The sequence below is a fragment of the Parasteatoda tepidariorum genome, chromosome 2 (genome assembly GCF_043381705.1).
Source record: "Parasteatoda tepidariorum isolate YZ-2023 chromosome 2, CAS_Ptep_4.0, whole genome shotgun sequence".
Taxonomy (NCBI): Eukaryota; Metazoa; Arthropoda; class Arachnida; order Araneae; family Theridiidae; genus Parasteatoda; species Parasteatoda tepidariorum.
The window spans coordinates 23,454,734-23,470,903 of NC_092205.1; the positions used below are offsets into that span (position 1 = coordinate 23,454,734).

The following is a 16,170-nucleotide window of genomic DNA, read 5'->3' on the forward strand; positions in this document are numbered from 1 at the left end:
ACATATACAATGTATAGGGCTCAAAAATAAAAAAAAAAATAAATGTACAGTGCTAAAAATTAAAAAAAAAAGAGAGCAGTTTGAAAACGCTTGATGTGATGGCCAAATTTTAGCGAATTTATGCACAATATAAGTTCCGAATTTATTCTAAAAACGAACTTACTCTAAATTAACCAATCATTTTTATAAGAATTTGAATAATCTGAAAAATAGATCCTAATTGTTCAGTCAAAACAGTAGTCGAAAGTTTATACCCCTAAATGTTAATTTCACTTTTTGTGTATTTCACCATCTCAAAAAGTTTTTCTTCGACGAAACATTTTTATTTCTCAAGAATCTCTCCCGACCGGTTCCCTTCAAATATTGGATTTTATGATTTAAAATTAAAAGGATGAAAAATTTGAAAAATATCTTAGACTTCACAAATTGTAATTTTTTGATCATTAAGATATTAAATAATAAAAAGATATAAATAGTTATAAGAAAATAATTTTTCTTACATGGTATTGTATTTGGAAGAACGAGGTTTATGATAATGTGCAAAATGTTTGTAATTCGCTTAAAGCGTTCAAAAAGCTAGTACAACCTTTCGATGGTTATTAACGTGGAAAGTGAATCTTCAAATAATTTTTAAAACATTTATATACCGGCGGTAATTATGTAAAAGTTGTAAAGGTACATAAAAATGACATCCTCTCTTTTAAGGTCTGAACAACAGTGGTAATCATAATCAAAGTGCATCTATCAATGTATACAGAAATTAACTAAATTTAACAAATAATTTGGGGGAAAGAATGTCAATTTTCAATTGGAAAGCACAAAAGATCTTCAGTTCTGGTTTTGAGCTCTTTCTGTCCAAAAAACATTTTAAAAAAAAATACTAGATAGCAGCTGTATGTTTTAGCTCCTACTACTTTATAATAGCCTTACAATTTAATGTTGCTGCAGCTATTATTTCCTGAAAAATGCGATAGTTAAAATAAAATGTAAGACTACTTACTGAGAATAGACTAGAAAAGAATTTGAGTTTTCATGATAAAAGATTATTTTATTAGTTGCAGAGAGAAAAAATTAGATGTGGTAATAAATGGAGTTCGTGAAATGATTGGGTATAAATGCTATAGGCTAATGTATCTTTAAAAGTAAATGTACTCGTATATAAAAATATTATTCCGAAAAACGCCATCTAGGTAGTTAAGTTCATTTTGGAATAAGCTTCCTATAGCATTATAAGTACAGCAAGGAAATGAAAAATGTACGATTTGTTTAATCAATTTATTAACAGAATCATACAATCCCAATTTAGAGTTATCGCCATCGAACAGAAAGATATCTTGATTCGGAGAAAATTGAACTAACAATGGTTATATCTATAATAATTCCTTAAGTTCCTGTAGATTATTAAATATTTTGCGAAGAAAAAGTTTACAAGTGAACTACAAGTAGTAAAAAGATCCGTGGTTAGCTCAAAATGAAGCTTCAAGCAAATTAGAATATATTAGTGCTAAACTCTTTTTTTTTCTTTTCTTCACAGTTATATCTGCTAAAAAATCATCATCCTTATTAAAAATAAGAATGACTTTTAAATAAGAATCCTTATTTTAAAAAAATGCATCAAACTTATCTAAAAATGAGAATAGCATATAATAAGGATAGCAGTATTGAAGATTATTTTGTATAAGATGAACTAAAATCGAGAGAAATCCATGGTTTTCTTAAATGCGCAAATTAGTAAGCGTGAACAAATAATATAAAGTATAATAATATATACTCCCCGACTACAGCTCGTTCAAACTTATATATATGCTGCCAAATTTCAGTAGCTTTTTTTTATTGCACTAAAAGCAGTTTGAAATTGAAAGGCTTAATGTAATAAAACAGTCACAAATTGTAAATGAAAATCAAGGGTAGTTTAAAAAAATGTCAATAGGTTTACATAGTTTTCAAAACCTTACATTCGAGCTCGGTTTTTGCATGAAATGAATCAGCTTTGTTGTCTGAAAAATTATACAAATATGAGCAAAATAGATTTATTTTTAATTGCATCGAGATCTTCAATTTGAAATCATACACTTTAAAAAAAATTCCGGATCACATTACGGTATAAAGTACCGGCACTTTGCGTGCATCGTCCGTAAAATCCATTTTTGTAGTAAAACATACCGTAGTTTTTACAGCAATGTTTATTTAAAGTGATACGATAATTAGCGCTGTAATTATTATAGTGATACGGTAATTATTATTGTAAAAAGTACGGTATATCAGATTTTTTGTTCTGTAACAACTTTTGGAAAAAAGGGATTTTACGATAAAAAGTACCAGCAATCTCAGTGTCGGTACTTTTTACTGTATTCTGATCCAGAATTTTTTAGGGTGTAGTACGAAAAGTTTAATATGACTTACTTTTGCAAATTGTACTAAAACTTTCTTTTTATCAAATCATGCTAAGAAATTTTTGTTAGCATGAAATAAATCTTGCTGAGTTTAAAGTAATGAAGTAATAAAGTAATGAATATAAGGATGTTAACAAATAATGATGTAAAAGTAATTTGGAAATTAGTTTACAAATTATCAAGTTGTTGGTGAAAAATAGTTTAACACGGTATCAATTTAAATTCAAATCAAAATGCAGTTACGATTTTTTCAGTATGTAAAAGACAACCAATTTTGACCACATTAATACAGAAATTTATATATTTAAATTTTTTCATGCATCTACTCCTTATAAGGTTATAGTTTACAGGGAAGCCACAGGTGACTAAAATGCGACTATATGCAACTATTTTCAACCTGAGGCAACTATGGCAACTTTTTTGCCTGAAAAGGTTAATAAAGCAACTATTTTCAGAAAAAAGAGACTATTGGGAGATTTTTCTGTGCTCCTAATGATGTTTTTTAGCATAAAATTTGTTGATAACGCTGGACACAATGATTTTTTGAAAATTCTGATGAAATGATGAACAATGATGAAAATTTTGAATTGCAAATTTGAGTTATCACTTTTTAATGCTCTCAATATGCACAGATTCTATTGTAAATCTGTTTTGTACCTCGATCGCCTTTTCAATGGTGATTGCTACCAAATTCTGCTGGATTTTGAAAACCCCAATTTTTAATACGATTGTAGGATGTGTGATTTTTGAATTTGAATAATCACTTTTCACATATGGATATATATTTGCTAAATCAGTTATTGATGAAAGGGAAAATTCTTTAAAAAAAAAGTATGTTTTTTTCAATAAAGTATTTTTTGATGGAATTCTAGTAATTAAAATATTTAATTTTTCATAAATATTGTAATTTTTTTTACATAAAAATTTATTGCTAGAACACTAACGTTTATAGAAGAATTATCATATTTGGAACCAACCTGACTAAATGGATCATGTTATATGACAACTATGTGATTTAATAAAATTTTACTAATATTATAGAAAAAATTTTGTTCTTATTTAGGCAACTATTTTCATGCTTTAGGCTACTAAAAGCTACTGTTTTGTTTTTAATTTTTTGTGTGGCAACCCTGAGTTTAGGAAACTATAATAAAATATGGATTTCTCCTTTTTACTGCACCATCATAAGGGATTGCTTTTCTCCGTTTTTTATCATCACATTGGATTAAAATATTTTAAGAATTAAATGAATCATCAAGTTAGGTAATATCTTATTGGTAGATAAACTTTTATTTTAGCCCATTTTTTTCAGTAAGTTATATTTCAGTTTATTCTGTGGTCCAAGTTTCTAACAAGTTTAAAGTTTCAGCTCAAATTAGGACTGTTTAAAATTAGGACACGCTTTGTAAATATTACATGAGTTATCTTGTTGGGTCAAATTTTTCACTCATCTAGGCAGTCTGAATTGGCTGATATCAACTGAAATAAGCAATCAAACTGAACTCGACTACAAGTCAATTAAAATTATAATATTTGGTTGACTAAAATGTAGTATTAACCCCTTAACGATCGGTTAATTTTCGAGAAAACGGTCATAAAAGTGCCTATTTTTTTGGCTTTTGTATTCGCATTACGTATTTGATTAGTGCTGACATCTAGTTTAAAATAAACTAACTATCTACAATTATCTTAAAAATACTCAGGTACTGCCATCTGGTGTGTGAAATTTAAAATGAAATGTTTTCCGGGCAAAAGAAATGAATTAGTTTTATTCTTATTGGCGCGTTACTACTGAACACTCCAGTCCGTCAATATCACGGGAGCGAGAAATAGAGGGCGAAACTTCACCCCGTCATTTTCACGGGAGCGAGAAGGAAAGGGTTAACTATAATGTGTGATTGACAAATATTATCCAAAAACTATAATACACAATTGAAAGCAATAAACTATAAGAGCAATATATAAAAATAACAAAGAAACACAGCATAAACTACTTAATGAAACTGTACTACTTAATAAAAAGCAATCAAAACTACGATATACAATTAATTGAAGCACAGCATAAGTTACAAGGTACGTTTGATTAAAATATTATAAAAACTATTAAAAAACATTCTACTTATGCATTGCTATATGCAATGCTGTATAATAAACTAAAATACAATCGTAATTACTAAATATAAGGTTATTTATTCTAACTGAAAAAAGTACTATCACTTAAATAGAAAATAACTTATTATAAAAATATATTTATCAGTTTATAATATATTTTTATAGCTATCAACTAAAAATATAAACTATAGTATACATATGATTAGCCTAAATGATAATTGAAGTTTCCACGGATTGTTTTATTTACAAGTATACAATGTATAAAGAAAATCTTGAAAGGATGCATACACCCATCAAGTTTTTAGCACATACTACAAATATTGTGCTTGGTACAAATATTGTACGTAGGTACCCTAAGTTACCCAGACTATATCCTAATGGTATACCAGTTCCGTCCATATGTGCAATAAAGCGTTCCTGCATTATTGTTGGTAATGAGGGTACATAAATATAATCTTTCATAAATGGGAATTTGAGGTACATAAGCATTGTCATTTATAAAATTATGTTCAGTGCCCCAAAAGATAACCAAAACACCCTGAATTACTTTTGATCTGGTGATCGGATTTTCACGTACTAGGATTCAATCTTTATGGTTCAGGATGGGGACCTCAAATATGCTAAGTTCTAATCTTAAGTTATGAAATAAGACACAAAAATGTACTTTCCCTGAATGAACTTACTTTTTTTTTTAAGGATTATGATTTCCAACCCCCGAAATATAGGGTGTAGCAGCAAACTGGGAAATTATTGTCCCTATAGTTTTGCCTGAAGAGCGGCGAAAATTTGGAACCCTTAGAGTTAATTGTACTTTTTTCGTATATCGCCTTATCTCGAGAACTTTTTATGTGAATTGAGAAAATTTTGCACCCAATTATAAGACTCGTTTTATTTCCAAAGAGTGTTCCAAGCAGAAATAGTTTTTAATAATCTTTCATTATTTTTTTATTGTTGTATTTAATAATTGTCAATGTAAGGCACTCTAATTTCTAAAATCGCAAAGTAGACAAATTTTTGAAATTTCAAGATATACTAATTTTTACATAATTTCAAAGAATGTGATCTTAGATGGAAAATGCAAAATCTGTAGAATAGCTCCTAAGAAATCGAAATTTAAGAAAGTCAAATAGTTAAAATTGTATCTCTCAGGAACTTTTCAACTGATTTCATTCGAACATCGTATTTTGTAATATAAGATTCATATTCTTTAAAAATTCATATGTAAAAATTCATATTCCTTACAACTAAAAAAATATTTTTGAATGTTTTTAAATAAAATAATGAATGATTATTGAAAAATAATTTTTGCGTGAAATCATCTTTGGATAAATAAATTTCATAATTGCGGTCAAAAATGTTTCAATTCGTTTAAAAAGTTTTCGCGATATTACATAACATGAAAAAAGTAAAATTAACAATAAGGGTTCTAAATTTTTGACCGCTCTCCTGGCCAGGCTATTAAGACCATATGTCCGAGATAACCACTAGACCCTATATTTTGGGGGTCAGAAATCCGAATCCGTTAACAAAAAAAAGGGTATGCTTATTCAAAGAAGGTACGTTTTTGTGTCTGATTTCGTAACTTAAGTTATCGTCTGCACTAACTAATTAGTATATTTGAGGTCTAGCTGCCCGAATGATTGAAAATGGGTCTTCGTACTTGAAAATCTGATCATTAAATCAAAAGTAATTCAGTATGTTCCGTTTTCTTTTCCATTGCTTTAGTGCATTGTACACTAGCAGACTTTCTGCAAACTAAAAGTATCATTTAGGCTTACTCACTATAGTCGATCACTTTCAACTTGATTGACATATACTACCGTCCACAATGTACAGTACACAAAATAAGCTACGATACACAGGAACCTGCCTCCAGTAAGAAATTGAAAATAAATGGGATACTGAACTGTTAAGTACTTTTAACTACAAAGCACTAATCTTTCAATTCCATGAACAAATTCCTACTTTGATGGAGCATTTTAATAAATACTGGATTATCCTTTGTTCTACAGGTTTAGATCAAAAATACATCACTCCGATTGGCGATCAATTTGTCGATTTTGGAAAATTCAAAAAAACAGGTAAATTATTCTATTACATTCTTATTTTTAGTTTTCAGTATTTAGACAATTATAATTTTAGTACTAAATTTGAAACTAAGTATTTTGCAAGGATGAAGTAGGAAAAAAATTATTTTATTAGTTACTGTTATTAAAACCAACGCTGAGAATTTCTCATAAGTTATTTATTTGTCGATCTACATAAATGTTTAATTTAATGTTTCTTTTTGTTATATTTAACAATTTTCATGTGCTTATGTGTTTAGTTTTTGTTCTGCTTATTGTTAGATATGTTTAGTCAATTTAGTTTTTTCGTAAAATGTTGTCAGTTACTTTTAAAAGCAAAAAATAAATAAAATTTTTATTGAAGGATGAGTTTTAAAGATTTTTAGTTTTATTTTTTTAAGTGTGTACTTAATGTTTTGGTGCATATCTTATTAAAGACAATTTTATTTTATTTCTTAATTATCTTTTTTAATAGCCCAAGAAACACTGATCTTGAATTACTGCAGGCCATTTTAATGTATGAAATTGTAAATTCGATGTATGTCCAATAAGATATTCTTCCTCGTTCGCTTTCAAACGCTTCTTTTTGAGATTTAAATTAATTTAATTAAAAAAATTAATTTGAAATAAGCTTTGAAACATATTTCAGTGTAGTGGAAATAAATTGACTAGAAAATATTCAAAATTTTAATTTATTATACTAAATTGTCTTGCCTCTTTTTAAGCTATTTTTAAGCAAATTATTTCACAATGATTCTAGCGCAAAAATTTGTTTTAGCCCTTTTAGTCTCCAAAACATATTTACTACCCGTAAAAGTATAACGCGAAAAATTTAGTGGAACGCAGTTTCAAGGGACATTTTATTAAATCTAAGAACATTAACTTTAGAAAATATAACAAAACATAGCAACAATAGAAAGCTTTTTATATATAAAAAAAATTCTCATTAAAAGCTATGACATTTATTGACTTTGTAAAAGAATTTATGTTCCACACATACAACTGACCATGGTTTATTTTTGAATTTAAATAATGAACTTTTTTTAGTATGTCCCTTTGTTCCTTGTTCCCCTAAACTTTTCAACTAAATATTAAATTTTAGTTTAAATTTTCTTTTTTTTATAATGAAATTTTATTCAAAACTGAACGCAAAATTAATTATTTTGTTTTTACAAATGACAATTAATTAGACATTAAAATTACTTATGACAATTATTAGAATTAGTTATGACAATTAATTAAAAAAACATATAATTCTAAGTAGTAGGTGTAATTCGATCTGTGCATGTAATTCGACAGAGAAATTGTGTAATTCGTTCTGTGAACAATGCTGAGTACATTACCGCAATCATGGTGTTGGTCGCGAAATTGTGGAACCTTAGCATTCACGACCCAAGGTGGTTGTGTATATTAAGGGGATACTTTACTTTTTAACTAATTTCGTTATTTCAACTTAGGTATACCAGTACCGCTCTCGGAGAAGCCGAGAATTGTCCGAATGGACGATTCTTCCCTGACTTTAGGATGGAAACCATCAGTACCTACTGCTCCTAGAGTACCAGTCACTTACCAATTGGAAATGGCTAAGCATCCTAATGGAGACTGGACGCCATATAAAGCGGGTAACTTTTAATACTATAATAATGACAGTTTAACTACATGCTGAACTTAAAACACGTTTACTCTTCCCCTTCTTAGATTTTAGGTTAATTTCCGTTTGCCTTTTTTTTGGTACTTAAACTTTTGATGATCTAGCACAGGGGTTTCTAGCTTACATAACGCCGGGGGCCACAATTAAAAACACAAATCAGATGGCGGGCCGCAACTTTATCAAAATTTTATGTAGGATTCCTTTATGTTTGAAGGAACATTAAATATTACTGTCAGATTTTTACCAAGATGTGCAAAACAAAAGTATTGAATTGCAAATTAAAATAAGAAATAGATTTAAAAAAATATTTAATCGCATGTTAAAAAATTCGGGCTGCAATAACTTTTATGTGCACCTATGTATTAAGCAATTATTGTGCAACAGATATCTAATTGTTGAGATATAAAATTTTAAAAAGGATGGCATTAAAACTTACATAGTAGCACACAAAATGTTCAATGAGAAAATTGAGGCTTGTCTGCTGCAACCACCAGAGAATAGATATTTACATTTTAAATTTTAAATTTACAAATGTGTGTGTAAATATTTTCGTCCAAAATAAGTGGTTTGAAAAAGTTAAATTGGAGAATTTCTCCGAGAAAATTTTGGAAACGAACATGCTAAATTATATTCACGAAGTACAAAAAAAATGAAATAAAAAAGAACAACATACACGATTATTTTTGTATTTGAATAAATATTTTCTTGGATGCAAAACCTGAGAAATAAATTTCACAGAAACGAAGAAATTAGGTTTTTATTAACGAGAAAAGTATTTTAAGCACATATAGATTTTTTGTGAAAATTGTCAGCAAAAAAAAGACAACTAATATATTTTAGTTCACGGGCCACAAAAAAATGGCTCCGCGGAGCGGATGCGGCCTTCGAGCCACCAGTTGGAAACCACTGATCTAGCATCATTTTGCCTATACTTTTCAGAAAAGATTAGAAGCAAAGGATCGCTTTATTAGATAAGGAGAAATCGTGAAATTTTTAGAGGTTCTCTTGGTTTCTTTTTCTTGTTTGCAAAAATATTAAGAAAAAAATGGGTGGGATTTATATTTTTGAGTAAGTAACTAAAATCTCAACATTTTCCTGCTTTTAGATTTTTTTAAATTTAATTTTATTAGTGTTTATATTAATGAAAACCGATTTGGCTACGTTAAAATTTTTTATCGTAAATTACATAAAAAACAAATGTATATGTCAAAAGTCTAAAAACAGGCAAATGTAAAACGTAAATGCAAATAATGTGAGCTTACCTTTCGAAAAATTTTGATTTCAGAATTGCATTGATATAATTTTATCAGAAAAAAAAATGAATAAAAAATTTGAAATATAATCCGCTTTATATCTTATATTCTAATTGGATGATGGCCTTGTAGTCTATATATATCGAAGGGTATTACTGGACAAAGTAAATATCACCATCAAGAGTAAATTAAAAGAGTTTATCCTTTTAATTTACTCTTAAAACATTATCATATTTATAAACATTACTTTAAGAGATTGCTTAAATATAAATCTTGATACATTTAATTATTTTAATCTTTATCAAAAAAATATTTTTAATCATCTGCACAATGAATGTAAGCAAATAGTTTTTATTTATTGCATTCTGCATTGAAATGAAAAATAAACTTTGTTTTTATTTCAATTGAATATATAACCTTAGTTAAATTTCTTCTTTTTGTACTTCGAGTACTTAGAGTATTCACGAATAGGTAGATAAAGATATGGTAATTATAATATAAAACAAATTGAATCATAATTCCAAATTCTTACAGCAAAACTATTGTGTTTTGAAACTATTCCATAATTTTAGGATTGAAAGATACATTATGTGATGTTCGAGATTTGATGCCAGGTCAAGATTACAAGTTTCAGGTTCGAGTCCAAAATAAGCACGGCATAAGTGATCCCTCTCCATACGTCACAGCCCACCGAAGCAAGATCTACCAGCAAGATCCAGCAGATTTCAAACCGAAAGATTATTTCATTGATCATCCACCTTTATCTCTTTACGGTAATTAGAATTAAGTATATTATTAGTTTTCTTTAGCACGTGTATTTTTTTTAAGAAGAATAAGCCTTTATTTTTATAACTGTCGAATTTCTAAAAAGTATTTTGCATGGTTGTAATATTTTTTGCAACATCGGTTCGCCAATTACTCAATTATTGAAAAAAACATACCCAATTTTTTTGTTCGGAAATTTTTTGCTGAAACTATCGAAATCTTAATTGTTTAAAATTTCAAGAACAATAATATTCTTAATATTGTGTTAACTAAAATAATCTATACATATAATATTACAATGAATTCTTAGTACTCAAATTATTAAACAAACACGATACGCTTTCCAAACATAGCGAGGAGTTATTTTTTAATCCTACTTAAAAATTTAAAAATAAAATTATTTATAATCGTACTACTTTATCAAGCATACATCTGTAATACTTACCTGTAATATTGTCATTCATAAACCTAAAAGAAATAAATATTAAAATAATTCTTAAAAAAAACTTTTAATTTGAAAAATTTTAATTTATCATCACGAATTTGAATTTCTTTCGATGTTTCTCTTATGATTTTTTATCAAACGTTTCGTATAAAATAGAAGTATATTTTTTAAAGAATAAAAAAGGAATTGGAGAGAAACTACGCATATTTTTCTCTTAAATGGGAACAAAATCAATTCATGTATTTATTGTTCTCAGATCAGTAATTTCCTATAACTGTTTTGTTTTTAGAAATTTTAAATATTTTGTCATTCTTGTTTCATTTCGATAAAAAGTTCCTTGTTCAAAACTAATTTTTATCTTGAATGATTTGAAATCCCGAAGTTTTGGTTCGGAATCTGAATAACCCATGTCCGAACTTTTCTCTCCTTAGACCTTTGTATTTAGAAAATATATCAAATAACGTCTAAACATTAACTGAGTAGCTTAGAGAAAAGAAAGATCTAAGAGACATTTGAACAGAGAATACTTAGTACAAATATCACTCAGTTGTAACCCTTGCAATATCAATAGGTGTTTCAAGCTTTAAATAAATTTATTTATGTAGAGAGAATGCGTATTACAAAAATCAGTATTTAATTAAAATTTAATAAAGATTAGCTATAGCTTTTCGAAAGTTAAAGGAAATCAGAAACGAGGAAAGAAGGAAACGTCAAGGAATAAAATGAGTAAAAATAATGAGTTAAATGCTTATTTTTGTTTCTTCATGTAACTTATTATTTATTAATTAATTAAAAGGCAAATTCTAACACAATCTTTCCTTTTTATAATTAGCTGCTCCTCCAAAATTTGTGAGAAAGGAGGAAGATACTATGTATGGAGTGAAAGGTCATCCAGTGACCATAGAATTCTGGGTTTATGGTCATCCAGAACCCAAAGTCACGTGGTTCAAAGGAGATTCACAAGTAAATAATCCAATCTTAATTACTGTTTTTTTTATTATTATGAGCATAAGACTCCGTTAATTTGGCGTCCTTTTCGAAGAAATGTGATATGGCACTTGAACATTAGAGAATTGACATAGTAAAACAGACTTACCTACACAGACGCAGTAAATCAATCCACAACACATCAATCTGGTATATCCTTTTTCTTATAGTAAAATGTTATTCAGTTTGTCTGCTAGAAGGCAGAACCAATTTCGATGAAATCAAGGTACCTAGTTTTACCCATCTACACGGTTTCAACCCACTTACCCCTACATCATATTATTTATAATGTAAATATTTGAATTAAAAATAATGCAACTTCAAGTAAATAAAGTGAAAGTTTTTATATATTATGTAATAATTTATGGTTTACAAAAGGATTAGTGTTATTGTAAATTTCTCAGCATAATCATCTCCTAAAATAATTTAAAGCCTACATTAATTTAAACGAATTATCATTCATTAACTTCTGTAAATAATTTTACTCTTTCAAATTAATATAAACTTTCCTGGAAGCTATTTTATGTTAATGCGAAGTACTATAATGAAAAGAAGGTGTATTTTTCACGATATTTGAATTGATATAAGTAATTTACTTATTAATAAAACAAAATGTTGTTATGGAAGATCTCTCTGATGCATTAAGGTTTAATATTTTAATTGATATATTAAACAGAATAAAAGTACGAAATAAGAAATCCTTTAAAAATTAATCACTTTGTATCAGCAATAATCACTCTGGGGCAATTACTTTTTCAAACGTCATATTTCAAGTGCCATAAGGACTAAAAAATTTACATCAAAGCTAGTTAGGATGTTAGTAATAGAATACTTCCCGTCATATGAGGAACATGTTATTTTTTATGCAATTAATTATCCCGTTGTGACTTTTAATATAGAAACAGCTATCTTTGTCAGAAACCAATAATTTCCACGAAAAAAAATTAGCCAAAATTCAATCTACTTACTTTGACAACGTTTAATGCATCCCCAACAAATTTTAGAGTTGTTTCTTTCTGAACAAAAATTAAAACATCATTTCGCTCTCTGGACTGTGAAAATCCTTTTACTGCCTTTATCTTTAAAATTTGACAAATTCGGGATTTTAACTTTGTTGACCATTATCAAAAAACTGTATTCACGCCAATAGGTGCCAAGAGCCGAAGAAACTGCTGTAGGCGGGCATTTTTTTTTCAATCTATTCCCACGAATCAATGATGCAGAAATGTATTAAGAAAAAAATTTACGTACACTAACTTCATTTAGTCAAAAAAAAAAACTATCAAAATTTCCGACGTTCTACTATTTTTTGTAGGCGTTATAACGACTATGACCACTTATCCCCAAATATCCCTCAAACAAAGGATGAATAACTGAACGTTAATACACATTCGTGTCACTTGATTGACATCTTAATCAACCAATGCAATGAAGCTTTTAAACTGACTGTGACCATCATTTATGATTATTTCAGATTGGGAAAGACAAATATAGTTTCATGCAAGATCGAAATGGTAAACTGTGCGTGTTTATTGACTGCATGAATGATGATTATGTGGGCACCTACACTTGCCTGGCTGTTAACGATGAAGGAGAAGCAACCATGAAGATCAAGCTGTTGATTGCAGGTAAGTAATTAAGAAACACCATTTTATTCGGACGATCTTTGGGATTAATAAGAATGTTTAAAAATGTAGTTTTTGTACCAATAAGATATTTATGCAACCATGTTTTCCTTCAACAGTATTAAAATATTTCTTAAAGAACGTTTTTAAAATGCACGTGACACATTCACAGTAGTTTACCTACTGATGAAAGTGCCTTTTATTCGAATTTTTAATATTTAACGTTATTTCTCCTTTTTTTTTTAAATTTTTTTTTTTTATTTTATCTGTTTTTAAAACTTTGTGAAGATTAAATTTCGGTTCCAGTTTATAATTACGATTTTTTATCATTATAAACTCTGTTCTTAATTTATATTCATAACTGTTTTGGTAACACCCTTAGTTCTGGATTTTCTTGACCATATCAACTCATCATTTTTCAGAACGTCCAGTCTTCATCGAGAGACTTGATGAAACGACCGCTATGTCCAGACGCAGTGCTCGCATGCAATGTCGCGTGACTGGACTGCCTTACCCTAAAATAAAGTGGTTCAGAGATTGGCACCCCCTCTACGAGTCAGAGAGAGTGAAGATTCTGTGGGAAGAGCCAGACAAGTGCACCCTCTTTATAAGCAACCTCATTACCAGAGACAATGCCCTCTATTCCTGCCAGGCAGCTAATATTGCTGGAACTGCAACCAGTTCAGCATCTCTGAATGTCGAAGGTATAAATTTCTGTTCTTTAAATTATTTGTTGTTTTAATTTTATCGTACCATTATTATTATAAAAACTGAAACATAGACATTTCTATTTATTTTGTTCGGTGGTATCACTCACAAAATATGCAGATTATGTAAATATCCAAATCTGCTTAGTATGTCAAATCTGCCACCGTAGGCCATAGCTTGAAGATTCTTGGTTTATATTACATTGGACTCTTTCCACTGTAAGAAAATGGATACTCAAATTTCAAGAAACTTTCTTTGTTTTTAACGAAACCGTTTCCTGGTATTTACTCCAAGCAAACATTTCGTTAAAGTGATGAAATAACAACCGTCACTTCTTCAAGTAAACGAATTTCATTAAGAGTATAGAAATATTTCATCTTTATATATTTTTTTTCCAAAAAAAAGACCCCTCATAGTACTCATTGTACCGAATGTATCTAACTTTCTTAAAATCAGTTTATCCTGGGCACCATATAACTGGGTCAATGTCACCCTAATTACACAAGAAAGACAAATGGAACACAGGGGGAGAAATTACACCCATGCCCTAAGCGGGACTCAAACCCAGTGTCTTACTGGTACGAGGCCAACTCCTTGACCACCACATGCACACTTGTTGGTTTATTTCGTCATTTATTTTCGATCTCTAGCCTTTATCCTGGTTTCGTCAATCTAGCTAACACTCACCTACAATGCACTAAGAGGAAGTTTCGAATTGAGGAAACATTTTCGTCAGATATTTGAAAGTTTCCATTCCGTGATCACGTGATTTCGTCACGAAGTAGTTCTCAAAATTAACGAAATGTAACTCAAGGATTGCTGAATTATAAAAATTGAGAGTTTTATTTCTGAGAGTGTTTAATACATCAAAAACGATTTTTAAGATGAAATTGCAATGACTTCAGTTTCAGACATATTAGAGATGAGATTTCTGAGAAAAATGACGAATTTTACTGGATTTTGAGCAAGACTGGAAGATTGAATTATACGAACAAAGCATACTAAATTGCAGCGCTCTCAAATATTTTCACCATTTGCATTATTCGACTGCGTCTGATCATTTTGAACAAACTTACAACTAAATAAATTTTTTCACTTTCAGAAGCTGAAGATATGTTCGATTTCAAAACGTTTTGTCGTCCAATTCCTGTCAGATCACGTGTCAAGCCATTTGAAGATTTCTATGACATCGGGGATGAACTAGGAAGGTAAATTACATTCCATCGAATTTAAAATAGTGAATTTGAATAGAGTAAACTTAACTGTAAATAATGTTTTTTAATTATGACTTTTACTATTTTTGTGCAGAGGTACCCAAGGTATCACGTACCATGCAGTAAAGAGAGAGACAGGAGACAGTTTTGCCGCCAAGACCATGCACGGCAAAGGAAAACTGAAGGACTTCATGAAATCTGAGATGGAAATCATGAACCAACTATGTCATCCCAAACTGGTTCGACTACGAGATGCTTTTGAGACAAAAGACACTCTGACATTAGTCACTGACATGTATCCTTCGTCTTGTTAGTTTAATTTTAAGTTGAAATAATACAGGGTATTTATAAAGTCCCGGACCCGTTTTGATGTTTAATAACTCATAAAATAATAAAGATAGATTAAAATTAATAACATAAATGGTTAGATAGACTCAAAAAGTTTCATGACCCTTGTCAATGAACTTCCACGTGTCGTCCACGAACTTCCACGTCCCACTTCGTCGAATGGAGAATATCAAGTCGATACTCAATTTCACGCCAGGCAGCGGCAAGCATGTCGGCATCCACAGAGGCTATTGCGGTTGTAATTCTGTCTTTTAGGTCATCAATGTTCGACACGATCCTCCTGTAAAAATTGTCCCGTATAAATCTCCAAAGAAAAAGTCCAGTGGCGTTATATCAGGTGATCTGAGTGACCAAGGAATTAGACCTCCTCGCCCAATCCATCTTCCTGGAAAATGGTCATTCAAAGAACTACGAACGATGATACCTCAATGAGGTGGTGCACCATCTTGTTGCAAAAAGACATGTGGCTGAAGCTCTTCTAGTTGTGGAAATACGAAGTTTTCCAACGTGTCTAAGTATACGACTGATGAGACTGTCTTTTCTGTAAAAAAGAAAGCTACCTGGCGTGAAATTGACTATCGACTTGATATTCTCCGTGCGACG

The 16,170-nt window shown here is 29.6% G+C and overlaps 1 protein-coding gene across 1 annotated transcript in view; it reads left to right on the top strand.

The window, feature by feature from the left end:
• Positions 1-16,170, top strand: part of LOC107442351 (obscurin) — a gene marked incomplete in the record, with an annotated part of 263,706 nt that overhangs the window by 222,158 nt on the left and 25,378 nt on the right. Inside the window, 8 exon segments of the mRNA XM_071177300.1 lie at positions 6,518-6,586; positions 8,029-8,193; positions 10,048-10,248; positions 11,518-11,648; positions 13,147-13,300; positions 13,720-14,001; positions 15,108-15,213; positions 15,314-15,514. Coding sequence (XP_071033401.1) covers positions 6,518-6,586; positions 8,029-8,193; positions 10,048-10,248; positions 11,518-11,648; positions 13,147-13,300; positions 13,720-14,001; positions 15,108-15,213; positions 15,314-15,514 — 1,309 coding nt within the window.